At 41.5% G+C, this 27,505-nt stretch overlaps 2 protein-coding genes across 3 annotated transcripts in view; one reads left to right on the forward strand and one right to left on the reverse strand.

Moving 5' to 3' along the window:
• LOC134666186 (uncharacterized) overlaps positions 1-11,573 on the forward strand; it is a 129,806-nt gene extending 118,233 nt beyond the window's left edge. The window contains exons 26-37 of the mRNA XM_063523337.1: positions 84-257; positions 1,051-1,153; positions 1,277-1,761; positions 1,937-2,006; positions 2,101-2,188; positions 2,487-2,649; positions 3,169-3,421; positions 3,657-3,835; positions 4,348-4,489; positions 4,787-4,896; positions 5,360-5,495; positions 9,545-11,573. Of these exons, the coding sequence (XP_063379407.1) occupies positions 84-257; positions 1,051-1,153; positions 1,277-1,761; positions 1,937-2,006; positions 2,101-2,188; positions 2,487-2,649; positions 3,169-3,421; positions 3,657-3,835; positions 4,348-4,489; positions 4,787-4,896; positions 5,360-5,495; positions 9,545-9,589 (1,948 nt within the window). The 3' untranslated portion in view covers positions 9,590-11,573. The remainder of the gene's footprint in view (positions 1-83; positions 258-1,050; positions 1,154-1,276; positions 1,762-1,936; positions 2,007-2,100; positions 2,189-2,486; positions 2,650-3,168; positions 3,422-3,656; positions 3,836-4,347; positions 4,490-4,786; positions 4,897-5,359; positions 5,496-9,544) is intronic.
• A 1,537-nt stretch (positions 11,574-13,110) lies between these two features.
• LOC134665797 (dual specificity protein phosphatase Mpk3) overlaps positions 13,111-27,505 on the reverse strand; it is a 30,821-nt gene continuing 16,426 nt past the window's right edge. Inside the window, exons 3-6 of one of the 2 annotated variants that reach the window (XM_063522780.1) lie at positions 18,802-18,979; positions 18,100-18,238; positions 16,971-17,206; positions 13,111-15,379 (exon numbers count right to left, since the gene is read on the reverse strand). In XM_063522780.1, the coding sequence (XP_063378850.1) occupies positions 15,212-15,379; positions 16,971-17,206; positions 18,100-18,238; positions 18,802-18,979 (721 nt within the window). In that variant the 3' untranslated portion in view covers positions 13,111-15,211. The remainder of the gene's footprint in view (positions 15,380-16,970; positions 17,207-18,099; positions 18,239-18,801; positions 18,980-27,505) is intronic. The other variant, XM_063522781.1, reaches the window with a different exon arrangement.

Genomic DNA, 27,505 nt, shown 5'->3' on the forward strand with positions numbered 1-27,505 from the left:
TTATAACACTAGTATTAATTGTATGTATAGATGTCAATGAACACATTAAAAAAGGAAACATTGAACATTCGTATTGTTTTCAGTGTGAACATGCACCCGGTGAGCGCCAGCGTGGCCAACGTGAGCCAGGTGGGCGCGGCGGGGCCGGCCGCCAGCGTGTGGGCCGGCAAGTCGCGCAGCAGCCACAACCTCGCGCAGCCCGCCGACGGCTTCTACCAGAACCTGCCCGCGCACACCCACCACAACCTGCACGACAGGTCAGCCCCACGGATAAAGTTAAACTTTACGGCCCTGATTTAGTTAAATTATATTTTCACCACACCAGCTCGGAAAGGCTTACTTTGCACTTCGAAAACTGATAGCAAAGTTGCATTTTATTCACATGTGAGACAAAGTAATCAAATGCAAATTTTGAGTTAGTTTCTTATGTTTGCTGGTAGAATTGACTTTTAAATGATGATTTTGGATGATAAATATTTAATAACATTGATTTGGATTTGATTTGGTTTGATTTTATTTGATATTTTACATTTAAAATTTGCTTCGGGTTGGTGTGGTGAAAAATTTTGTGTTTCACTCGGGGGCAAATTTTGTTTAACCCTCGTGCTTTGAAACCCTCGCAACGCTCAAGATTCCATTTTTCGAACCACTCGCTACGCTCGTGGTTCAATTTTGGAATCTTTCGCTTGCTCGGCTATCAATATTATTAGCACGAGCGGTTAAACAACAACTTTGCCCCCTTGTAAAACAAATAACTATTGTTGTTATTGTTATCCCTTTCTTACAAATAGATAAGTCAAAATGACAGATAAAGACAAACGATTCATAGCTATTGAGGTTTGTAGCGCGTTTATGAATAAGGGGGTAAAAATGTACCCGGAATATCGCTATCTCATCTCAAGCAATATAATTATGCGCGTACGATAAAGAAAACAACAGGCGGGTTAATGTACGAAAATCTATACGTAAAGCAAAGCGTCTCTGCTTTAGTAGAAATCTGCTGCATTCACATCATATTATTACGAGTACTAATATCCCACTTTGTCACAGATGGTCGTCGTTACGCAGCTCGACGGGCAGCAACCGGCCACAGTCGGCGCACTACGCGCCCGCGCCTCTCGAGACGTCGCCCGATTCGCCTCAACAACATCAAGTACGTTATGCATACACCCTAAATACATTTTCTTGAAAACCTTGTAAGGTATACAAGTATTACGCAACTGTGGCAACGCAGCGAATAACTTGTCATACCAATTACACACTTTTTTTGTTCCAGCAAAACCAAATGAACGCCATAAACGCGCGGTCGGCCAAGCTAGCGGAGATGTCCGAGGAAGTGACTCGGCGGCAGCAGATGCAGTACCAACTGGCGCAGCAGAAGGCCGCCACGCTCCCGGCGCACCCGCACCAGAGCATGATGAGCCCCCAGCACGTGCACCCCATGCACCAGCAGCACTACCCCAACCACCTCAACATGCATCCCAACATGCCGCCGAACATGCAACCTCCCATGTCGCCGAACATGCAACCTCCCATGTCGCCAAACATGCAACCGCCTATGTCACCCAACATGCAGCAGCCCATGTCGCCGAACATGCAACAGGGCATGCAGGCGATGCAGCAGAACATGCAGCAAAACATGCAAGGCATGCAAGGGAACGTGCAAGGAAACATGCACCAGCAACATCAGCACATGCATGCCCCCGTGCAGAGCCCGCCGCCCCAACAACTCTACCACAACCAGCATCAGCCACAGCAGAGGTGAGTGTACTAACTGTGTCGTGTACACAAATCTAAGCTAATCAAAGTCACAGTAGCCATCAAAGGTATTCGTACTGTACGTATGCTCAAAATTGTTTATTTATAATAAAACTATTTTTTTGTGGCTAGTGTCAAATGATTTCACACAACTACAATCCGATCGTGATTTGTTTAGGTACGAGTGGCACCCGCCGGGGCCGCCGTCACCACAGCGCGCGCAGCCGCCAGTAGCACCCAAACCTCAGGTACGATACACTTAAAATTGTGTGTCTGGTATCTATCTATATGACGATGGTTGGAACGCTAAGAATTTAAACTGATCGTTTATGTTTTTCTTAGGGAGCAAGACGACCAGAGTCTGAACTAGAAGAGCATTATCACCAACACAACCAGCAACCGCAACAGAGTTCGATACAACCCGATGACGGTTAGTACCTACTCGTTTATTATGTTATACAAGTTTGCACGCCGTCGGACGATTTATTTTTCCGTAGTCAATTGCATGGTGTTGTTTAGCGTCTATTAAAATCTAAAACGTACAACGAAAACAAAAGCCCTAGTGCTTTTTGTCTTTTCAAACATTTTGTATGAAATTGCACGTGTTATTTCGCATCCTTGGGATTTAAAGGTAACTTTCCAACCGACGCTATATGACGCTATATGACCCCAGCGGTTAATTTGACATTTAATTGAATATATTTGTATCTGTCTTAATCTATTTTTAGAGCGGTACGTGGCTTCGGCTCTGGAGCCTCCCCCGGGCCCGGCGGGGCCGTACCCGGCGCCGGGGCCGGCGGGGGGCAGCGGGCCGGCCGCGCACAACCCCTGGCAGCGCGAGGAGCGCGAGCGCCAGCAGGAGCAGCGCCGCGCACATGCACGCAGTCGCCGGTAAACAACTAATTTAAATATACCATCTGAGATTTAGGGCCAGTTGCACCGACCACATTTAATGGGCTGATTAACGTCAATCAGCAGTGTAGTATGAAACTTACCATACAATAAAATTTAGCGAACGCTTTAACGGTAACAGACGGTTTGGTACAACCGACCCTTAGAGATCTATAGTTAATATTGACTGATTTTAAAATATGACAAACCTGGTAAATTATTGCATGACCTAATCGTATACTAGTTTTTGTTTCCCGTATCAGAAACCGTCTGGTCTACTACCCATCTAGAATTTGATTTGTATTGACGGATTGATCAACGTCAATCAACGTAAACAAACTTACCATACAATAAAATTTTGCGAAAGTTGTTACGGTAACAGACGATTTGGTGCGACCGACCCGCCTTAATGAGAGCAAATTATTCCTCACGTTTACGAGTGATCAGCCATCGCCGACTTTGTAACGTGATTTTACGACTTATGTTATGATATAGATGTTGACGATCGTACTTTTATAGGGACGCAGCGATAGCATCACTACTAGGTCTCGGCGCGGCGCGGACGCCCGCCCAGAACCAGCAGCTGCGCGCGCTGCAGCTGGAGCGCGAGTTCGAGCGGCGCGCCACGCAGCAGGCCGAGGACGGCGCCGCCGACGCCGCCGAGTCCGACCCCGAGCCCGACCAGCCGCAGCCGCCGCAGCCGCCCAAGTCCATCCTCAAGACCAACCACGCGCCGCGCACCGACCACACCAACGGATACGCGCACGACACGGTGATCACTCCCGCACATTGTTTTGTGACATCTTCCAATTCATTTCAGGGTCTTCTTTTTCGGATCAAATTGCCAAATTCCGTAATTTCTAAAGAAGGAAGACTACCGGTAGGGGGATTCATACACCTAGAGCCGTCGAATCGCTTTTTTACGTTTAACGTACGTAAAAGGTAGACGAAGAATAGCAGTATAGAAATTTTAGATTACCATTTGTTACAAATATTTCCTGTTTCAGAGCGGAACGGGTCAGGGCCCGGGTCCGGGGCCGGAAGCGGAGGCGGCGGAGGCGCTGGGCGGGCTGTCGCTGGCGCCGCCGCCGCCGGAGCGCGGCTCGTCGTTCGCCGTCATGGCCACGCGCGCAAGAGCGCTGTCGCCGCCGCAACAACCCAAGCCCGCTCAGGCGCACACCCCACAGTACGTATCTTCTACAACCCTATTACACCCCCTGTTGAGTATTCTCTTCATTAACATTTGCATCCAGTTTGTTCTCTGTCATCGACCCGTCGCGTCACCTACCTTTCGTAGTTCCGGAATCCTAGTCGAAGTCGTCATATAGATATTCATCGGTTGTGCGACTCACATACATCTATTTTCCCTTGGTAATACATATATACACGTAGGACGGTAGTTAGTACAAAACAAAATTTGGCGGAGAATACGTATGTACAGTTGGAAGTCAAAAATATATTTACACCTTTGTAATAAGGCGAAAAATGTAAACATATCTTTGACGTCGACTGTACCGGGGGATACCGACGCCGTCAGAAAGATGCTACGCTCAAACTATTGATGGGCCGGTTAAGTTGTGTATGTTGCAATTGAGGGTTCCGGGGCGAACGTTTGGCAAACCAAACGTGTCCCGAATGTCACAACGAAGCACTTAAACCGAATGAAATTCCATGTAATAATAAGTATATAATCCGCAGCTCCCCGCCGGGCTCGGGGCCGGGCGCGGCGCGCGACAAGCGCGTGTCGTTCCACGAGCGCGCCGCCCCCCCCGCGCCGCCCGCGCCGCCCGCCTCCTCGCCGCCGCCGCTGCACGAGACGCCGCCCATCGAGGACCCCGACGTACGTTACTCTGCATTTCATCACTCTACAAACCTAACGCAATCAGTGCAGCGGGTTTTAGTTTTCGACATCCCTAGAGGGCTTATTTATTAGAATGAGGTGAAATACACACAGATTATACCGATTCCAATTGTCTTTTAATAACCACACTATGTCTATGGGCATATCTTCCGTTCCACAACACATGATAAATTCGTTTAAAAAAAATCTAAAACTGGAACACACGGAAACAACGCCATAATATATGTCCTTCCCGATGATAGTAAATATAGTATAATATGATCTAATACGTTGCAGCGCTTCATTGAGGAGGCGGAGAGCATGCTGTCGGGCGGGCTGTCGCCGAGCACGCCGCCCGCCGCGGCCGTGCACACGCCCGGCGTCATCGGCGCGCAGGAGGTCTACAGGTACCGCGTCACTCGTTCATGTTACCCGACCACTCAAGCCCACTTGCACCAGTTGCACCATTCCACTATCCCGAGGTTAAGCGGTTAAACCGTTATCCCAGTGTCAAATTGTACTGGTAACCATGGCAATTCCAGGTTTAAGCGGTTAACCCCGGGTTGTTGGATTGGTGCAAGTGTCCGCTGTATTACTCGCCAAGAGCCGCTCACCGAGTCTCGCCAAAAAACCGACCAAATCGGAGAAGGGAGACTTAGCTATAAGTTCTACAGAGTATTAGTTGTAAATGTAAATTGGTCATTCTAAATTCGTATTACGATCGCGTTTATCACACATTACATGAACGTGATAGCGTCTCTTACAAACTTGGGGTGCTAGATCATATCAGATTTTGCCCGCTCAATCATGCTTGCAAATGTTGCCTGGCTAAAGCTAAATAAAGCTAATATGTTTGTGTGTGTGATGCAGGGACCCGCGGCAGAGGCGGCTGGCGGAGAAGCAGGCGGCGACGAGCGCGGCGCCGGTGCCCGAGCAGCTGTCCTTCAAGGAGAAGATGAAGATGTTCGCGCTGGAGGCCGGCGACCCCAACACGCCCAAGGACAAGGTACGCACGCTCTAACTCTTACTCGGACCTGGGACGAATTGAATGAATGAAAATAACTATGTGTATTTCGTTCTATCAATTAGTAAATCGTCCAGCTTTCGTGAATCAACCTGTACCATACCATAAAACCACCTAACTATAGTCCTACAAAACTATATATGATGGTGATCCATATCGAAAAAAAAAGACACGAAATACGAAAAGAACATTGGTTGTGAATACTTAATTACAATAACCTAATAATTGACCGTAAGTAGTTATGCAGAAAATGACCAACTCAATTTTTTTATCAATGCAGAAAGCGACCAATGCTACTGAGTTAGGGCACAAAACAGATAAGTACAGAAGTCAATCACATGTATGTACTTTACTTTTCATACCTACGCTCGGCGGTCGCTCTAGGGTTGCGATTGTTGCGAACTATGACTTATGCACAAACAACTATCGTGGTAGTGGCACTCGTATCCATCGTATCGTATCTCGTATCTAGTTGTTTGATTTATTGTTGAGGATGAAACGGGAAGTTTGGAAATATAAATGAATAATAACATTAATAACTCAAATAGGTATTTTCATTTTAAAGTCATTGTTATATTACAAATTTGCCACAGAAAATATCTTGCGATTATTTCGAGATTGGCGAAATGCACGATGTAATAGGCGGAGCGCCGGGGTGGAAAGGGGCGATTTAGTAAACACAGTATACCGGTTGACAGATGTAATACCTTCCAGCTTCTACACTCTAATCCTCCTAATACTTGTTATACTAACATTATATATACTTATTCTACGTGATCGAAGAGGAAATCCCTTATCGAGTGGAGGCGCAAGATCTACATTAAATGTGCTGATCACTCAATATGCACAGACGTGCCAATATGAGTGTCTGCCTATCGCACCTCCCCTGAAAAGGTAGGGGGTTCCCTCCCCTGAAAAGAAGACTATTGGTGATACAACTTTACTCTATTCTTATGTACTAAATAATCTGTATTATTTTTAATTACCTTTAAATTTGAACCTATAATGTCTTTTATTTTATATGGTCCTAAATATAGGTCATTTAATTTATAGTAACATTCATTTTTAACTAATACTAAATCACCTATCTTAAAATTAACAATGTTTGACTTATAATATAATATTTTATATATTTGATTAAAAAAAAACTATTTCTAACACAAACATTGCATTTCACAATTAACATTTCACACTTCAAAGTTATTTATCCAAGTACAACTAATCTAAAAATTCCTTCTCAAAAGATGTTGTAGCTGTGATAGGTAGCTGTAATTATAAAAATACTATCTCGCATTTGTCTACTGCTAACTTCTGTTTATGAGAATCTATACATCGTTTTATATAATGTAGTTTTTCCCACAATACTCGTACTTCTACATACCGTCAATCCGTTTAGTACTACCAGCATGTCCACTAGTTAGTAACAATAATAATCCTTTAGTATAACTTCAATCATTTCCCGATCGGTAATTTTCGTTAACAACGAAATAATTCATACATAACCTAGGTAATTCATCTTGTCCCGCGCGAAAAACCTTACTTAGTTCACCTCGTAACATACTTTTTATTTGAGCTCATTTTTAATATATAACAACTCTACTACATTTAACCTTTTCCACAATGAGCCATAACCCTAATGTCTGCATTGGGACCTTCCCATAACATAATCAAGTCTCGTAACGATACGTCTAAGCGTGCCTTCGTTCATGGAGGATCTTGATTTATATAATTTGTAGAGTTCACCCCAACACCATTATCAGTATCATTTTTACCGGTTCGCTATTACGCATCTTCCATCAATCTCGTCATTATTTACTCGCGCAAATTATTAATTCTGTATCTCCCTGTATCCTATTTATGATATCTACTACTCTAGGCTGGCCAAGCTTTAAAGACGTAGTACCAGAGTGTCGTGTCCAGTTTATTTGTTTAAGTATAATCCGTTAGAATCCTAATCTAGCAACTCTTAACTCATATCTGATAAATTCCTTATTTGAACAAGTTACCACTACGTGATTACTAGTATTATAAGACCACATATTTACATAATCTTCGTTAGACACGAAAAAAAAACAAATTAATTACGTTTGTCATCTAAGTCACGTGCTGAATAACATTGACATTACACTATCCATCTTACCTACAGCAACTGTTTGATTTCTGCCTACTCGCGCAAATACACCCGTCCTCGACCTTGCTGATTCGCACTAATCGTACCGCGATTATAGTTAAGTGTGCAAAAATAAATTCGTTACAATCATTTTTAGAACGCAAAGAAAGAGACGTCTTTAAATAAAAATCGGTAATTATCCGACCATACTATTACCCTGAATCTCCAAGAGTAAATACTCAAATCTTTCTACCGTTTTAAACGCGATTTTTTTAAAATCCACAGCTGCGACTTCTTTGCAACAATCTTTAACTAATAAATACACTTATCTCCTGTCAATAACTTATTTCTACCTTTATAACACGCAATACTTCTAATAAATCCTTAACGTTAACTAAGTAGAAAAATAATTCACACAGATAAAAAATAAAATAAAAAAAACCGCAAAATACCCTTAAAAAATTCCACCTCGCTCGACGCGACGCTCCCAGCACCCGGCAGCAATGCGTAACCAGACCCAGATGCGTAGCCGCCGACATACATCTCGAACCTCCGTCAAATCCAAACCCGCTGAAGCCAATGAAGCGATGTTGATACTGGCCACGGTCACTATTATGACCACATTCTTCAGTTTATGAACTCTCATTTTGGTACTGTTGATTACCAATTAACAAGACAAATCACTGGATAAGTTCGACGCCGCCGCCTCGTCCTCAAAGTCCTCTTCACTGTCGTCGTCCATGATGATCTTATACCCGCAGTATCCTCACGCAAAGTCCTCACGTGTCACGGTCGCCATGTAATAGGCGGAGCGCCGGGGTGGAAAGGGGCGATTTAGTAAACACAGTATACCGGTTGACAGATGTAATACCTTCCAGCTTCTACACTCTAATCCTCCTAATACTTGTTATACTAACATTATATATACTTATTCTACGTGATCGAAGAGGAAATCCCTTATCGAGTGGAGGCGCAAGATCTACATTAAATGTGCTGATCACTCAATATGCACAGACGTGCCAATATGAGTGTCTGCCTATCGCAACGATTATTATATTTTAAAGTGTAATAAATTCGCATTCTCATGTACAATGTAATAAATTCGCATACGCATTCTCTCTGAAACCACTGGGAGCTTAAAAAACGACAATTCGCCGGTAAATGTTGAATTTAAACAACCGTCCACTGTACAGTTATAATAACTTTTTGTTTTGTTTCTCCATTATTGCACAAAAAAGTTCACAGACGCGTGTCTCAAGCGGATGGCACTCGCGCTCGCACTGGTCCCAACTGGTCCGAGATATCGTGTCCGTGAGCAGTGTCTATGTGTGCGTTGCTCGAGCGCGCTTTGTATGTAGATTGATTTCTGTACCTATCTCTTTTGTGGTTAGGGTGTAATTCACTTTGTAATATTAAAGTTGGTCGCTTTCTACAGAACTACGGTCAATTATTAACATAGATGATACTGGCATTTATGTGATACACATTTTTTTACTTGTAATATAATCAAGCGTTATCCAATCCAAATCCATATTATTGAAAAATGCACACTGAGAAAGTAATATCTAACAATATGAAGAATATTTGTTTTGTTTTGAATTCCATGGTCTTTTTGGCTAATTTAGTCCCCATGTAACAAAATTGGAAATTCATAAAATACTACGCGAATTAGCTTTAGCGGACAACTTTTCTTAAAATTTGGTTTAACCCATGCAACTTGTAAAAATTAACTTAATAAAACTATGTTTATAGTGTAATTTACAATATGATAATAAAATAAAACTATAGATTAATTTTTTTAAGCAAGTGTCGTCCATGCCGAAACATACGGTAGATTTAAAGCACAGACCACATTTGAGATGATCTCTGGTTAAAAGTGAATGCCGTTACTCATGAAAATATAATCCGCATAATGTTGCAGGTGAAGATATCGCGCGCGCAGCGGGACATCGACGCCGTGCACTGAGCGACACGAGACCACGCCCGCCGTGCATCATCCATACTTACTAACATTTATATACAGTATTAAACTGGGTATGCAACTTTATTGTTGACCCTTCCCATTATTGGCACGTTCACTTACTATCATAGTTATAAAGACGATACTACTACCCAAGGGTGATATTCCGCCTATTCAATTTCTTTGTCCAATGTGTATTGCGTCTCACATTTTGCTTTAATAAGCGAGTGAGACGCACTGACATTGGACAGGTGGAATACTACCCTAAATCGCGAGTCAACATTAGACCTTGAAAGTGTCAATAACCGAGTAATTGACCCCGTAAAGAGTGCAGCGTCTCGGCAGCTTATCCCTAGCTGTAACCCGGAGCTTTTACCGATCGTGGTCTTCGACCCTGTAAGGCATCTGCGTTTTTTTGTATCCCTATTTATAGTATATTGCGTATACCCCGTGAGACCACGATTTGCCTTTTACACATGCAGCACCAATTTACATGTAGATTGATAAGTATCTTTTTACAAACGAATATATTTTTATGATGATAATAAATTTTGATTGTTGTTTACATACGTCGCCTTAGCAGCTAGTGCAATGATTATTTATATATCTACATAGACTTGTACCAGATATTGTTATATTAAATATGATTCCCACTTGCAGGTCACAACAGTACGATTGTCTAACTTTTCAGTTTATTTGCAATGTAATGTGACTGGCACTCTCGTGTCTGATTATTATTATCCTGACTGCAAATTAAGTATATGAATCCAATTGTTTTTTAAATAAATTTCAACTATGTAACGATTCTCACTTTGGCAACTGTGTTGCTGTGGTCTGTAAGTTCAATATATTTGGTTGAGATCCAGGTTGACCTATATTTTGATCATGCACTCTTGTGAATTAATTTATGGCATATAAAAATGTTGTCAATTTCTGGAGATTCAAAATTTACTGGTGCCATTATATTATGTGATTGATTGTAACATAGAATGTAATTCTCGGGTGGACCAATAATCAGTGTCGACGTCAGAAGGTGCCTTTTCGTGGACCTTAATGAGCTACACATAGTATGTCTCTCATATCGGCTCCGCTGTCTATTTTTATTCAATTTATCTCTACCTACGATTAAAGCTTCGTCACATTCCAAAGAATATGTATCTTATTCTTTTATTACTTTAAGAATCATTCCTAATAAATCTTTCTAAAATTTATTCATTGTACATGTGCGTGTGTAACACTATATCTAATACATTTCATATCATGTGGATAAATTTAATATATTCGAGTCTCTAGTATTCGAATCTAACAAAATGGATCCAGTATGTACTTTAATTATAAAGCAATAAATTATTGTAAAGCCTTTGTGTATATACTTAAATAAGAATAAGCACATGTTTGTGCCAAAATTTAATACTTATGTGACAAAATGAAGAGGAGAGTTTGTGTAAACAGCTAGAGTATCATCGTCCTCGTCACGACACGTCCTCGCACGCCCGCCGCGCGAAACTGGAAGCTATTTCTAGATATCCTTAAAGTTAAAAAAACTCATGGCACCAATTTATTATGTACTAGTTATGTAAATATTTGTAGGTAGGAAAGTCCCTATGGTTACGTTAAGGTTTTTTGTACACCTGTTTGTATATGTAAATGTTTATTTATAGATGATTATATAGAGAGTTTACATATGAAATTAAGACGCGAGGCCTATTGGAGTTAGTATTAATTTAGTTCCTGAGAATCGTTTACAGTGTTCTCAGTATTCACCCAACGATAGTCAATTAGCAAGAGATTGAGATTTATTTGTAGAGGAGTTTTATGTTTGTAGGCTGTACATACGATACACCTGAACAAGTAGCGACTACGACAGCTCCGATATACATTTGTAAGGTTTTTAAGTGGAATAATTATTACACAAATCCATTCTATTGTTATTAACCGTAATTATTATACTTCATCTACTTGAGAAAGTAATAAAATAAAATAACATGTACTTTGGAGTTTTCTTTTAGTCGACCCTTATTCATATGATTTAGACACCGCGGCAGCGCACGAATTCGCATGCGATTTTAGTTACATTGCGAACAGGGAGGCAATTTTTGAATTTCGATCACTCGATTTCGTCACTCGAAAATCGGTGGAAAACGGCAAAATGCTAATTTTTGAAATACGAGCGATAGACATTTGGAATCGCGTGGTATTGACCATTCGTTTTCAATTCTATTAGTAGAATTTAAATGCCTAATAGTGGAGATATTATTAATCGAAATACACAAAATCGAGCGGTCGAAATTGAAAAATTGGCCCCCTGTTGCTTACGTTCAATTCAACCGACTGATCAAAGCCCACAATGTAATAAAACTTGCATCGTCTAAATCAGTGGTTCTTAACCTAGGGGTAATTACCCCCGTGGGGGTAAAACTGGTATTTTACGGGGGTAATAAGCTAACCTAATATAACAATACAACAAACGTACACGTTTTAATTTTTATTACCATTGGGAGAAGGGGTAAAATCAGGTTCCCTAGTTAGTCATAGGGGTGACCGGACTGAAAAGGTTAAGAACCACTGGTCTAAATGATCCCTTATTCGGTCATGAAATCAAATTTATGAAAAAAAAAAACAATATTTTATCCATGTTTTTGCGCTTCCAAGTATATGAAAATTAATAACAACTAACCGACCGAAGCTGGATTTTTTTTTCTGAAACCGGTTGCTCCTAGTTTTTAGTCGCGACAGCGACACCGTTTGATATTTCCATAATTTTAACAATATCGGTGAAAGAACAAGGATCAAAGTAGAATGGCGTTCTAGGAGTAATCTAATTTTCAATACCCAGGGAGGAAAATAGGAATTTTCCTACTACGTCTGTATGGAGAAGCGGTCGTTCAGTACTGACATTTCCACGTTTTGTAATTATCATTACCTATCTCTTTGGTCATTATAAATGCTCTGGAGGGTTATGGTGGTCCGACTCCACCTATAGTAGTTTGTGTTACAAGGGATCAAAATGATATATTTCCGTCAAGGGCCTACATTGAATCCTAAATGAAGCGATGAATTCTAAAGTAGAATCCTGAGCGTAATGAGGGATTCAAGTGTTAACGCCCAAGACGAAATAATTTTGATACCGTGTGACACGTACTGCTTTTCACATCAACTATGAGGAAATTAAAAAAAATCTTAGTGTTGACACAATCTGAAGCTTAGATTATTTAAGCTAAAAAAATAATGTGCAAAAAAATTTAAATATAAATTGCTAGAACAGAAAAGTGTTACTTTGATCCCTCCTAGCAGGGAAGAAAAGTGCCACTTTGATCTCTCCTAGCAGGGAAGAAAAAGCTCTTTTCTGAATAGGTGGTGTGAAAAGAAATTAGTGCGCGGATCCGTGTCACTCTTATTTGACCAATCTCTTTTTTACACAATGTCGCGCTTTGCTCGAGGGCGTGATCTTGGTAGCCTAACATTTGATAGGTATTTGACCTTTCTGCGGCCTTAGCTGGATAATTCAGATTTAAATTAAAACACAATTTCAATTAACAGTGTTTATATTTGTTTTGAGGTTAATATTACGTGTGCCTTGTGGCTTTATGTACCTTAGGGAAAAAAGCACTAAAAGACGTCTAAAACATTATAAACATCTTTGTTAACATGTTATTAATGATCAATCGAAACAACAGTTCCGGTTACAGGTATTTACACAGGTGCTGCGGACAGCGCTCATTCACATCGTGCTTGTACGAATAGGGTTTAGTGATTTGTGCACTAGGTACAATTTAAAAAATATTGACCATTAGATATCTTACATGCAGTGCTATATAGGAAATATCGATTGAGAAAATTCTATCGCTGGATATTTTAATTAGTAATTGTCTATCTAATAACCACACTTATCCACTGCCGAACGTAGATAATTTTAACATCATGTAATTTAATAAACTTTGAACAAATAATAATGGACGGACGGAGAAATCTAGGAATAACTCAGAATTTAAATTATAGTCAAATCGAGTTTGACATTCATCAGCATGAGGAATCTGACTATAGTGTGTTAAGTGAGAGTACCATATAACACTGAATGTAAGACATCTAATAATCAACATGACAGTGCAACCAAGGTGTTAATATTTAGAATATTCTACTCCCTTAAATAATATACGCTCGAATATTCATAAAACAAGTTACATTTGGTTATTGAAAAATACGTTCTAAGATAACAATAACATATGCTCAAGTTACAACATTATTGCGAAGACTTATCAAACAATATCATCTGCATCTACTGTTGGCATCGAGTCGAGGAAGCGGGTCTCAACACTATCTTAGGCTACAACAAATGTACAATTTGTTAACAATATACTTTCAGTTAACGTGGGTACTTAATTTTAAAGCTTGCCACTTACACACACTAAAAGTTGATAAGAAATCATTTCAACCATATATAAAAATATAATTCATTAGCGAATAAACACAATAAATGCCAATGAACATGTTCATAATTACAAAATAAACTATCACGTAGTCAGTGGCTGCGCCGCGACGCTGCCGTCGCCGCGGGCAATACTTAGCCCTTAGAAAAATACCAATGATCCTACTATTCGAGATGATGAAATAGTTTTTAGAAGACTGATAGAAAAATAATCCATTCCTCTATACTTCACCCCCAAATTCTACTATAAATATACTCTTAAGTTATAATAGCATAACCTTTAGAAATAAAATGTGAACGCTAGGGGTCTTCTTAAAGTACAACTATAACTTCGGCAGCAGTGGTCGGTGTTACGAAAATTTGTAAATATATTTATAATATAAGTAGGTAATTAAGACTATATCACACGCACACCCGCGACTTTCATACAAATATATATAGTTATGTTTATTACATCAACAACAATGGAAGAGTTTCGAGAAGCCCTGTGTTACTAGAAATAACAACGTCTACATATAATAAAACAAAGAACTATTGTCGCCTGGCCAGATAAGCGCACCGACATATTCAATCAAAATCACCTTCCGCTCGCTCGTCGGCCTCTAACTGTCACAGTCAATAACCAAACATCAAATCCATTCAAATGCTTCATTGTATAGGTACATCAAAATAGTTTTTAATTAGACATGGAATCATTTCGGCCGCTCCTCACAGAGGACGCGACCTTCGAAAATAATCACTATAACCATACTTTCACAAAAATTATAATCATTATAATAAAAATATGAACTCAAAATGCATAAGAGTGGAAGATATACTCGGGAATGCATTTTCGGTTTCGTATCCATAGATCCTTAGTATACATAGATATCAAACTTATAAAATCGGCTTACCAAATATGTATAACGTACATCACATACTCTCTAAACCATTCACTTACTACTACCATAATTATATCCATAGGTGGCACTAAGTCGATTAAATTATTTGACATTCGGAAGTGCTCTCTAAAGTATCTAGATCATGTACGAGTGTAAAACGGCGCGGGCGCGGTCACCGTCGCAGCCCTACAGGCGCAGGTGGCGCCGCCGCGACGCGCGTCGACACACTATTGCACTACCTACACGGCCTCTCGGCGCCGGTCGCGGCCGACGCGGCGCTCAGGCGGGGGGGTCCCGGGGACTCGGCGGCGTGAAGAACTGTCATTGCGGCGTGTCGCGCGCCGCGCTCCAGCGGTCGAACTCGATGCCGGAGTCCGGCGACACGCCCGTGGGCGCCGCGCAGCCGCACGGCGACGGCGCCGCCGCCACGCCCGGGCCCGACTCCTCCGCCGCGCACGCCAGCTCACGCACGCCCAACTCCTCCAGCACCTGCCGATCACTCGACCGTCAGTACCCACACGGTGCTAAGCCCGACTCTCCTCCCGCTGAATGGTGGCGACGTTACGTATGTACACGCTGCACGGGTCACGCCCCGCCGCGCGCGACCAAAGGCTCCGTCGTAGGCCCGATTAACACATCGATTAGTGTCGAGTGAGAGTTCATACATTTGCTACTAAACTGCAAAACGTAATTTAAGACCAAAAAAAGTACGACAATGTTGCCACTGCAATGATTCGTTTGTAAAATTGTAAATTCGTTTTGATAAATAATCACGCTAAGATAATTTATTTATTCGTAATTTTACTCCTACGATTTAAAAATATACTTTTATTTACTTATTTTTACATAAATACTAGACGCGCTGGTAAAAAAGTGGCATCATTTCTTAATTTTTTTGGTCTTGAATTACGTTTTGCAGTTTAGACACAAGCACCGTCAAAGAATTTAATTTTCGTATCATTTCGTACCTTGTCACAATGACAATGAATATGAAAGTCGCTAGGGACCTCATACTACTGTCACTGTGACAAGGTACGAAATGGTACTGAAATTAAATTCCTTGACCGTACTAGATGTGTAAAGCGGGCCTTAAGCGACGAGTGATACAATAGTTCTGCACTCGCCAATACATACACTTGCGCCAAAATTCAGCAGAAGCGGAAAGTGAGTCTTAGGAATATGTTTGAAATTTAGCAGGTATAAGCGAGGATAAGTAAGTCTAAGAGGTATCTATGCTATACTATACTACGTATACTAGTGGCTGGTAAAGGTGATTGTCAAGTGCGCTTTTAAATGACTTGCTGCTTTAACGATAACTATGGTTTTTGTCTGACACATTAAGCTATAGGATTTTGTATTCGGTTTGGATATTTTTTTGTCAGTAAACGAATGGTTTGTTTCAACATAACAGTTAATAAAACGTGAGCTCTTTCCTGGTTGGCCAGATTTTCAGGACATCTCAATTGTACTTTTAAGGCTATTCATCTGATAGATCACAGAAAGTTTGAATAGGTATATTATACTTTCTAGATTGCGTAAAGTTGGGGTATTTGATGTATTCCTTGTGGGCAGGTATTCTGGCTGGGAAAGGGAAAACCTTTGACAGCCCAAAAAAGTGATATTGTTTGATCCGTCTAGGGTAAACGGATAACGGACTAATGTCAGGGCGAGGAAGGACCTCCGGTGGGACCGTAACATGTCCCCAATAGCGATTAAAAGTACAAGTGAGTGTAACCGTTGTCATCTAAATATTTTAGTCAGTTTACGTCAAATTAACTACCAATATGAACTACTTCAATGTATGTTAAAGTCAACAAATACAATTCAGTTAAAATGTGTGTTAAATTATGTATACGAGTATTTCTTTTTAAAAGATATTTGATGAACATGAAGTCTGGTGAGACTACGTGAAACCTTCTGTTGGCTCCTTCCTGCATGTAGCCGTGAACAGAACTGATAAGGGATTAATGTGAAAACTCGCCGGACGGCTACCGTAGAGTGTAGCGGCGCGTACATGCAGGAAGCAGCGCGGGGGGAGTGGGAGGGGAGGCGGGGTAGGGGAGCGTGTCACAGTGCAGACCTTACTCAGGCTGGCGCTGCGCTCGTGGAGGCCGAGGTCGCGCTCGAAGGCGTGCAGCTGGCGCATGAAGTGGAAGTTGGGCGCGATGTCGGTCTTGCGCGCGCGCACCAGCTCGAAGGCGTCGCGCAGGCACAGGCGGTGCCGCTGCATCAGGTACGCCAGCGTCACCGTCACCGAGCGCGACACGCCCGCCACGCAGTGCACCAGCACGCCGCACCGCGCCGACATCGCCTCCTCTGTCGGGTGCAAGCGATACATTCACTACTAGAAAATACTGTTAATCTCAGCTAAACTTATTAGCCGATCCCGTTCTGAACGAGATCATTATTTTGACCGATTTCTAATAAGGAGTAGTATATCATTTCTCCTACGTGTGAGTTCCTATAATTGGCTTCCTGTATCTACTATAATTTCTATGTTAGTGTCATAGCCAGGGACCGGACAACCCTTTCCGCGATAAAATCCTTTCAATGGGCGTCCCTTAAACAAGGCTAACACATTGTAAAGGCTTTCCCATTTGAACTGCAAGCCCATTCATTTGACTAGCCCTTACCGAAAAGCTTAGCCAAACATAAGGCTAGCCCTTTGCAATTGCTTACTGCTAGCCCATACGCCTTGCAATCCCTTATTAAGGGTTACCCTTATCATTAAGCGCGTTTTATAAAGCTTTCCCTTTAGTATTGTCGTAGTTCAGCCTTGCGTTAAAGAGTCAGAATTAGTAATTTCGTTCATTTGGAAGTTGGAAGCGCGCAAACATGAAACGAACGCCGCCGCCGCCGATCGCTCGGATTCGAAGTAATGTGTGCTTTATGAAGAAGACAGACGATTTAAATTAGCACGCTTATATGCTAAAAGGGAAGCCCTTATATAAGGGTATAGGGGTAACCCTTATAAGCCATATGCGGAGCGGATGATAAGGGTTTTGTAAGGGTATTGGGCTACCAATTACTTAAATGGGCTAGCGCTATATAAGAGCTTTAAAAGCAAAATAAAAGGGTTGGCAAAGGGTATGGTGAGTTAAGCCTTATGCAAAACCTTTAGAAAACCCTCTATAAGGGATAGCGGGTCGGTCCCTGGTCATAGCTGTTAGATCTCCAAATGAATAAAAATAAATGTATGTAAAACTGACCAATGAACCGTATAGCCTGCGGGAAGTGCACGGCGAGGTTCTGACTCCAGTGGTCGGCGATGGGGATCTTGAGGTAGCTGATGTCGCCGCCCGCCGCCTCGAACGCGTTCGGCAGGTCCGGCGTCACGTTCAGCACGTACTGACAACCAACAAGCACTTTACAACGCCTGCACATTACCACAATCACATTACTACAATCACATTTTATCAATTTCGTTAAGGGTAACACGATTCTATTCTATAGTTTGTTTTATTTAGCATTAAAAAAAAAGGTAAACAATCTTGACCTGTCTTTTAATTGAAGAACACGTTTTGAAAATAAGTAACGGCAAATATACAAAAATATGAATCTAATACCATCATTTATATTCTTCTGCTTTCATAAGTAATAGATACTGATTTTTAAAAAGCGTTTTTCAATTAAAAGACATGTCAAAGATCGCTTACCTTCTTTCTAATACAAAAAAAAAAAACAACGGGTTGCACTCCGGGAGTGCCGGCAGAAGTAACATTGTAAGTTTTTGGATCAGGTCACGTGTCCATTTTACGAATTTTCAATCTATCGAATCTGTCGGACCTGTTGCGAGTTTAAAATTTTTTCCCATCACAAAAGGAGTACAGCGCCGCTAAAGAAGTTTTCATTTTAAAAAACGAACTACATACATATATAGCGTGGGAATGCTACAACATGTAGGTAGTTACCTTGATGTTGTGCCTGGCGAGCGCGTCGCAGTCCTCGCTGTTGGTGGAGTTGCCGAGGTAGAGGTTGGGCAGGATCTCGACGGGGAAGTCGGGCGCGTGCGCGTGCGGCTCCTCGCACTCGGACGACGAGCCCGACGACAGCCCCTCCTCGCACCCCGACCCGGAGATGCGGAGCGACCTGCAATCACGACATACACACATTTAAAAAACATAATTCGATTTTTAAAAGTTAATTCGAAGAGCTTAACTACTACATACCAGTTGTCTCGATCCAGCGCAATCTCCCGCCAGTTATCGGCTTGAAGATTGCGCAAGTCCGCTTCAACTTCATCAGCGATACCTTAAGAACCGAAGCCCAGCGATACCGAAGAATTAAGATCAATTTGATTACAGGAGAACAGTCGTGTGGCTTTTGCAGGAGGTACGAGTAGATTAGTTGGAATAGTTTGTTTCTTACAGTAATTTGTAGATAATGTGCTGTAAGTATCATAGCATAGCTTGAGGATTAGGCCCTCAAGACTGCCGCGAAGTGGCATGAGGCCTAAGCCAAATACCTAATTGTTTCAATATTCAAATAGGTACCTAAGTATATATAGGCATGGCATAGCGTTAAATAACAAAAAGTTCCTATTTAAAGCCAGAATTTCTGCTAATAACAGGAAAAAGTTGATAATACTGTATCTGCAGTATCTGGAGCATAGCAGTGTACGGTAACGTTGTCGTTTGTTACCTATCTTTGAGTAGTGTTACACTGCGTATATTTCCAAAAGAAAGATTAATTCCAATGATGCAAAATATATGTTACCTATAACAGTAAATTTCAGATACATACTTGGTATATATCTATATATTTATTGTAATATTCATACCTCAATTCCTAAGTAATGAGAATCTAACAGCCTCATTAAAGTCCCTGTAATATAACAACGCCTTTGGAAAATTAGGACACTTCGTTATGGCTAACGTCATCATACCCTAAACTGGATGGTTGTCATTGATGGGGTCGTCGGTCTAATGAAGCCTAATGAACGAAATAATCCAATAACTAGGGTTGTCCAAGCACCTGGCTCGGAGCTCGCACGTGACCGGCTCCAAGTTGTAGGTTAGGAGGGATAGCAAAAGTTGAAGTGGTCCGGTATATGTATGGTATACCAGGCATTGTTATGTAAAGTCGGTATGTTGTAGCCGGCCGGGAGAGGGTTGTAGTGTGGGTAGGATTGCGCGGAGCGGCGCGGGCCGCGGATCGATGCAGGAGCTGAATGGGAGGGGCGGTGGGGGCGCCATTCACCTGCCCCCGGCCCCGCGGCTCAATGGTCGCCCACGCAGCCGCGTGGAGGACGACACTTCCAAATCCGCCATCACAGTCGTCTCGCCGCCATTCAGTTTGCCATTTTGAAAGCTAACAAATTAGACGAGTGCTCCCGCCTACCACTGTGACTGTGAGCCCTGGCCGCCAACGCTCCGCAGGGGCTGATCGCTGCTGATTAACTCCTAAGTTGATAACGCTATCGAACAGCACGCCTACGTGCGTGGTTATGAGTTTATAACTTATAGTTCTCCAAAGTTTTGCAGAAGTCTACTAATATTGAAACGTAGCGAATATTCCGAGTGATATAACTAAACTGACATAGCTGCGCTGCTGTTAATAATAAATTCCCCGTAAATGTATAAGCTGGACAAAGGCCACCTGGGCCCGGGGCCTTTAAATAAATGATTAACTCCGAGAAACTTAATGGTAACTTTACTTCGACTGATAATATCTTAAAAGTACTTGAACCAAGAAGATATCTACATTCTCCAGCAGTAGACGTCTTTTGAGAAATAAACTGGTATATTGTTGAGATACTTGATATGTACCTATATGTTATGCAATATGTTTTGGAATGAAAGGAGTTTTATACAACTATTCATCAATGAATCAGGAGTCGATTCACGGCGAAACAAGTGCAACTAGGCTTTCCATTGAGGCAGCCAGTAGCCCCCCTCGGGGAAGGATTATGTGGATGCAGTCTAGTCTGCCGGATTACTTACACCTAGGATACCTAGCTAAGTACTTTAGCTTTCTACTGTGCAGCAATTTCAAGTTGAGACTTAGCAGGTGGTTATAGAGAATTGGATTGCCTAGCTTAGCTTAATCACCATTGCGGCAATCTTCAAAAAGCAACACTTACGATGATTTCTTGCTAAAGCTAACTAGTTTTTTACTTGTAATTGGGTTGATCTATGATAAGACTGCAACAAGAACCCAATATTGCACATCAATTATTTACAAAAATGTTGGTCTCTACTATTTTATATGATACTAAATAAGGGTCAAAATAAAGTACTTGACAATTGTTTGGGAAATACAGTTATTTAAAAAAATGTGCCAATACTCTATGCTTATATTTAATCTTGAGCAGATTGTCCATATCTTAAAAGAGAGGGAAAATCTATATACTATTCTGTGTTTGAATCAATTATCCCTTACATGCAAAAGGTCAAGGCGTTCAGGGGTTCCACCTATAATTCTACAAGATTATGTAGGTGCTACAAGTATGTAATCAGATTCGAAGGATAACGGTTTATTTAAGGCAAAGTCCAAGGCTAATCAGTATCCGATGGTCGACACGAGGGCGAGGTCGGCGATAGATTATTAATTTCATGAAAGCCCCCAAGGGCGGCGCGCTGATGAGCATGAGCACGAAATTGAATCAGTGTTACCCGAATGGTCATCAGATAATTATTTACGAGAAACAAAGGCGTGGGAGTAGTGCGGTTGTACATAACATAATGTACGTGGAGGTATGTGGTAGTAGGCAGTGTGGAGCGTGGGCGAGCGTGGGCGAGCCATTCAGGGGAGCCCACGCGCCGGCTGGCAATCACGACGCCTCGATTGATCGCGAGCGAGAGGTGCTGTCTGCCACCAACGTATAACTCATTCATTTAGACAAGTGTCATGATGTCATACGGCGTCGCCAAACGCTATCGCCGGGGATATACGACCAACTAAGTAATTAAGTGCCACTGTTCCATTTGTTGAAGAATTCTGAGTCAGACTAATTAAAATCGTTTATTCGCATTAGTTATTAAAGACGTCACTCGAAGTTCTAAAGTACGGCGCTTTTTATTGCGGATGTTCATTGAGCACACTGAGCACAGGCATGTAGTAGGTACTGTACTCCAAGACAAGCAGCCACTTGAAGTCTTCTGAAGCATTTGTTTAATAGGTACTTTACATACACGTATTATTCCAATCCCGGAATAATACGTGTATGTAAAAATATGTGTATGACTACATTGAGTACATAATTGGGCAAATACACGTCCAACTCGGTGGTGCAACTGACAGAAGGTAACAGCTTAGCACCTTTCTATTCTCAAAGACAATATGTGTATGTGTGTATGTACATGTTAAAACTGAAGTTTTGTCAACTGATGCATTTCTTGCACATTGCACATAGCCTAAAATTCTAGAAACAAAAAGAGCGTAGGTCTGTTTTAAAGTAATGGAATTCAAAGTTGTAAGTGTTCATGCGTTGTCCATTCCATAAAACACTTGCCGGTTAGTCACGGGCGCTGAGCTGAGGCCGTACTGGCCATTACTCACCCCGCGTTACACAACCATGGCCGACAGACTTCCGCAAACCGACACAGTACCTGGAATAAGCCTTGGAATCATTCCAGAGAACTGAGTTTATCTGGAATTGGAAAGAACAATGTCGATCAATAACTCGCGCTCCGATAATTAAAACACCTTATAAAATTACAATCTAATCAAAGGGATGTAAATATAGAGATTGTACTAAAGAGGTTTTTGAGAATTTACTTTAATTAACACTGTAATTTAATAGCTGGGTTTTTGGAGCGAATCAACGTTGACGAAAAGTTGACGTTGTTTTAACAACACAGTAGATGAGTGTGCAAAAATAAAACTCATGTCGCTCCTACGACAGACAAGAATCAAATCTAATACATATGTCAAAATCCATCAAGTCATTTAGACTACATACTGGAGTCAGTTATGTAACGCTGCCATACATGACCCAAAAATTTTTTATTAAGCTATGAGCTTCATCACATCTGATATTTGAGTAATTCTAAGCATTTCTAGCCTGAAGTGGGGGGGAGGGTGGGGTACAAAGACGGCCGCCACCCGTCATCTTTAAAAAAAAACTACTCTGATCCTGGTGGGTACTAGGGCAAGTTTGGTATCATTTTCGTATAAACCAAAGACGTAGAATGCATTGCTGATATTTGTTTTTTTCAATTTCATAGTAATTTTACAAGAAAAACGTAACAAGGTGAAAAATTTGGTTGGAGATTTTTGCTACGCGGAGCCGAAACTACAAAAGATAGAAAGTTGAAATTTGCACACTAGATTACATTTATAAAGTGTACCAGAGATAAGAAGCGATTTTGTGAAATTCAACCCCTAAGGGGGTTAAAAAGGGGATGAAAGTTTGTATGGGGTTCAAGTTTTATTTTAAGCTAGGAATTTGAAACTTCGTAAAACGATATATTATTAAAATACAAGAAAACTAATTTCAGCGTTTTTGAAAATTCATCCCCTAAGGTGGTGAAAAAGGAGTTGGAAGTTTGTATGGATATCAAAAAAAATTTCGAACGCGAGACTTGAATCTTTGTATTTGGGGATATTATTAAAAGACAGGAAAAGTAATTTCAGCGTTTTGTAAAATTCATCCCCTAACAGGGTTTAAAAGGGGTTGAAAGTTTGAATCCATTACAAATCCGAGTAGACACACATTTCTTATTGCCTCCCAGGCTTGAAATGCTTAGAATTACTCAAGGAATATATGTGATGAAGCTCATAGCTTAATAAAAAAATTTTGGGTCAACTTTATAACTGCTTCCGCTAACAGAGAATGCCAAACTTTTAACATTCGGAAAAAATATTACCCCTTAATAAATAAACATTAAGCAGAACCGAGATCAGACAAAGCTACACACTCAGCGCTGAAAATAGACGTTTAATAAATTGTTTATTCATGGGAAAACCTGTGGGCGTCCCTTCTGAACAAAAGGGAGCAGATACGCCTGCAGAGTTTAATGCTAACAGCGACGATAACAGCCAGCAGCCAAAGATAGACTCGCAACACGCCTACACATTTTGAAGAACATAATTGAACTTTTAAGCTCATGCGAGGCCTTGAAAACATAAGATGAGAAAAAACCGCGTACAGCGTAATGAACGATACTTGAAGGGGCTCATTGAAAAGACGCGCATAGTGGGCACTGGTAGTAGGCTGCATTGTGTAACTTGTGACAGCGTCGTGCGAATCGAATATGTTTGAATGGGGCCGCGCGGCCGGAAGCCGTGACACGCCGGGCCGCGTTATTAATGAACTCCTAAGTGGGCACCGGCCATGCCGGCCGCCCGCACACATGTCCTAAACCAGAGCCGGCCGAAGGCTTTACAATCGCCAACTACGAACAGACGATTCATACACTATTTTTATACTCTTACTTTACGCAATAAAGTACGTTGGCTGTATATTTGGCGTACAACACTCGGCTTTAAATGGATAATTTGAAAATAGAAGCGAACATGAGAACGCTACATATGTTTATGAAATATACGAAAATATTATACGCGTACGCAGAAAGAGTCAACAAGATGCTGTAAACGGATTTCAATAAGAAATCGCAGAATTGAACAACAAAGGGTAATTCATGTACATATGTAATGTATGTTCCTTTTCAGTGCAACAACAAGCGTGACAAAAGGAATAACCGTTCAGATGCATCTCGGGAAACTATAACTTTTATCCAGAATATGAAATAGTTATTAGTTTATGATTTTGATCCAGAAAACGAAAAGAACATTCAAATGAGCCTTAGGCGACTGAGCATAATCTAGAAATGAACGTTACCAATCTATAATTAATGTGGAAAATTGTAAAGTTTGGAGGATGTAGAGGCTGCGTGGTTAGCTGGTTAGCGAAGATTAATCGGAGCAGCGCGCGCTGCGGCGAGTGGGCGTGCGTGCGCCGTGCGCTCGCGCCGCTGGAATGCGGCCCGCTGCCAATGACCGTTGCAAGGGACGGTTTTTTAATGCCCACCTTACTAGTTCCCATCCGCAGGACAACTAACGAGCCCGGTTAAAGGATTTAACTCGTCGTTTATACGCACGACGTTATTAAACTGCGTGCTGAGCAAATACACTTTTAGTATTATTAGCCTGAGATCTTATACGATAATCGTTGTAGGATTTTAGAAATGGAATTATAACTTGGTATGAAAAGGTTTAATTGATGTTGGACATTGCTAGTTTATTTCCCTTATTTAGTACGTAAACGAGTTTCTATTATTTTATAGGCAGTAATGGCAGAATGGATGATAAAAAATTGTAGACTATTAGTGGTCTTAAGGAAATTACGGCCTTACCCGAGTTCGTAAACGTTCGAGTAATTTATTGTAAGAGCTTTTATTATGTATAAAACAGGTAAGATTAATGATAGCTTGGCTCGGGATGTCAACTAGTTGCAATTAAGCAAGATAGTTAAACTTAAGTTCGGTGAACCCGATTCAATCAAGTCGTTTATTTTCTCATATATATTGCTATGCAAGTTATGACCCTTCAACGTGATCACGGAATTTTAATGGATCACACATAAAAGCTTTCAAGCTAAACCACAAAACTCCAAACATTTCCAATCGTTCGGAAAAGGGCTTTAATAAAACAACGCAGAAAGTGGGCGAAGTAGTCTATTTTCATAGAATAAACCATCCACGGGAAGTGATATTGGTACACCTGGCGGGATGGTCTAATTTGTGGTGGCGTGAAATATAGCAGATAGTGCAGGTAAGTATGTCGAGGTCGTTCGCGGTTACGTCCGCCGGGCTGGCCTAACGGCTAACTCTATCACTTGGCGTAATAGTAAATAGATTATTAAATAAAACTAAAAAATAAATAAATTCAAAAGCTTTTTTTTAATACGTCGTGCACGGTTTATTGGAAATTTTCTTATTAACTCACTCTCATATACACTTGCTTAGACTCTATGCGGAAAGAGAAGAATCGTGGAATGTATGCCCAATATATTTCACGACTTACACATAGAGAGTCTGATTCTCGGCTATGTGGCGAAATGTTTGAAATATTTTTAAATCTTCACTTTTGTGACAGCGACATAATTAATAACTATGAACGCTCATGTGTATAAATCGCGCCTAAGGTGGTAGCTCACGTGTCTTAGCCGCACCTACACATAGACGAGCTGTAGATGTAGACTATGTAGAGGATGCTCTTACGAGATACAGCCTCGCGGCTCGGGTACCTCTTGGCTCGAAACACTACACCGGGTACAGCCATGTATAGATTATAGAACATGAGCCTTGTTGCCAGAGTCTAATAATTAAAGAAAAACAAACAGTGAACACACCGTCTTAAAGTGACAAGTGGTAAATACTATGTAGTTAAATTGTAAAGTTTGCGCGAAATGAGGCCGCAAGAGATTGATCGTCGAAATTGTTTATTACTTAATATGGTTTAAAGTTCATCCTCAACTTAATTATAAACTTACAATAAATTATTTCGCTACTCGATTACGCAGGCCGCACAGGAGTATGTTTGAGAGCAAATAAAATTAAAAATGGCGAGTGTCGTGGAACACTCGGATGGAACGAAGTTAAGAAAGGCTGGTGACGTGTTCATACTCATTGTGATGTTATGTTACGTTATGTTATGTTCTTTACAGTACATATGCCTATTTTACCGCCCTAGGGCGGGAATAAGGACACGTACCTATGTCAAAAACTTAAAGGGCCATATGTACTGTAAGGGCCCCCCCACATCTGGCGTCTTTCGAGCGTCGGCGTCTACAATTCTATGGCCGACGTCGACGCAGCGTCGACGCAACTGCGCAGCGACGTCATTTTCCATAGCGCTGGACCGACGCCGACAGACGCCGACGCTCGAAAGACGCCAGATGTGGGGGGGGGGGGGGGGGCCTAAAACGTTATACAATACACGTGCGAAAAGGTAATTCGCAAGTCGAGTCCATTTAAAATACGACCCTTCGATCGTGTTTTAAATGGACACACCTTCGGCTTTATCGCCACTCGTTGCGAATTTCCTACTTTTCGCACTTGTACCTAAATGTACTATTGTGTCAGTGTCCGTCACCCTCATCCTCATTTGATTCGTCTCATAACATATTTGTCAATAGTATGGCTCGTGACGGCAAAATCTCTCACTTTTTCGCCAACCGTCCGATAAGGAACTTCGTTCCAAAAAGGCATTCGCGAGCAGGTACAGTTGAAAGCACCAGCGAACACGAGTAAATAAGTTGAGTCAGTGTTTAGTTTAGCGGCTGAACGCATAATTTAAGTAGTAATTCATTACTATCGCCTGGTGTATGTAGTTCTCCACAGCGATACAATAAAATATACTGGGCGAGCTAATTGGGTGAAGTGAAAATACCTGCGGGTAGGTGTCGGCCGGAGTAGGTAATTAATGTGTTATTCAAATTGGTTTCTTTTAGTGTTTGGACGTAAGTCGGGCACGGATCGGGTAATGATAGGGGTGGAGTGGTTCGAGATTGGCTTATCTGGCCGTGACCGCGGTTTGGCTCTTGCGTGAATGAACTCACGCAGGCCGACGTCAGTGTTGACGTCACTCGTGGCGTCACTCGGACCTGAGACACGCCACGATGGTCTTCAAATTCTTTATGTGAAAATGTTCTTAGCAAAATAAGCCAAC

This window comes from Cydia fagiglandana, chromosome 7, assembly GCF_963556715.1.
Source record: "Cydia fagiglandana chromosome 7, ilCydFagi1.1, whole genome shotgun sequence".
Lineage (NCBI taxonomy): Eukaryota > Metazoa > Arthropoda > Insecta > Lepidoptera > Tortricidae > Cydia > Cydia fagiglandana.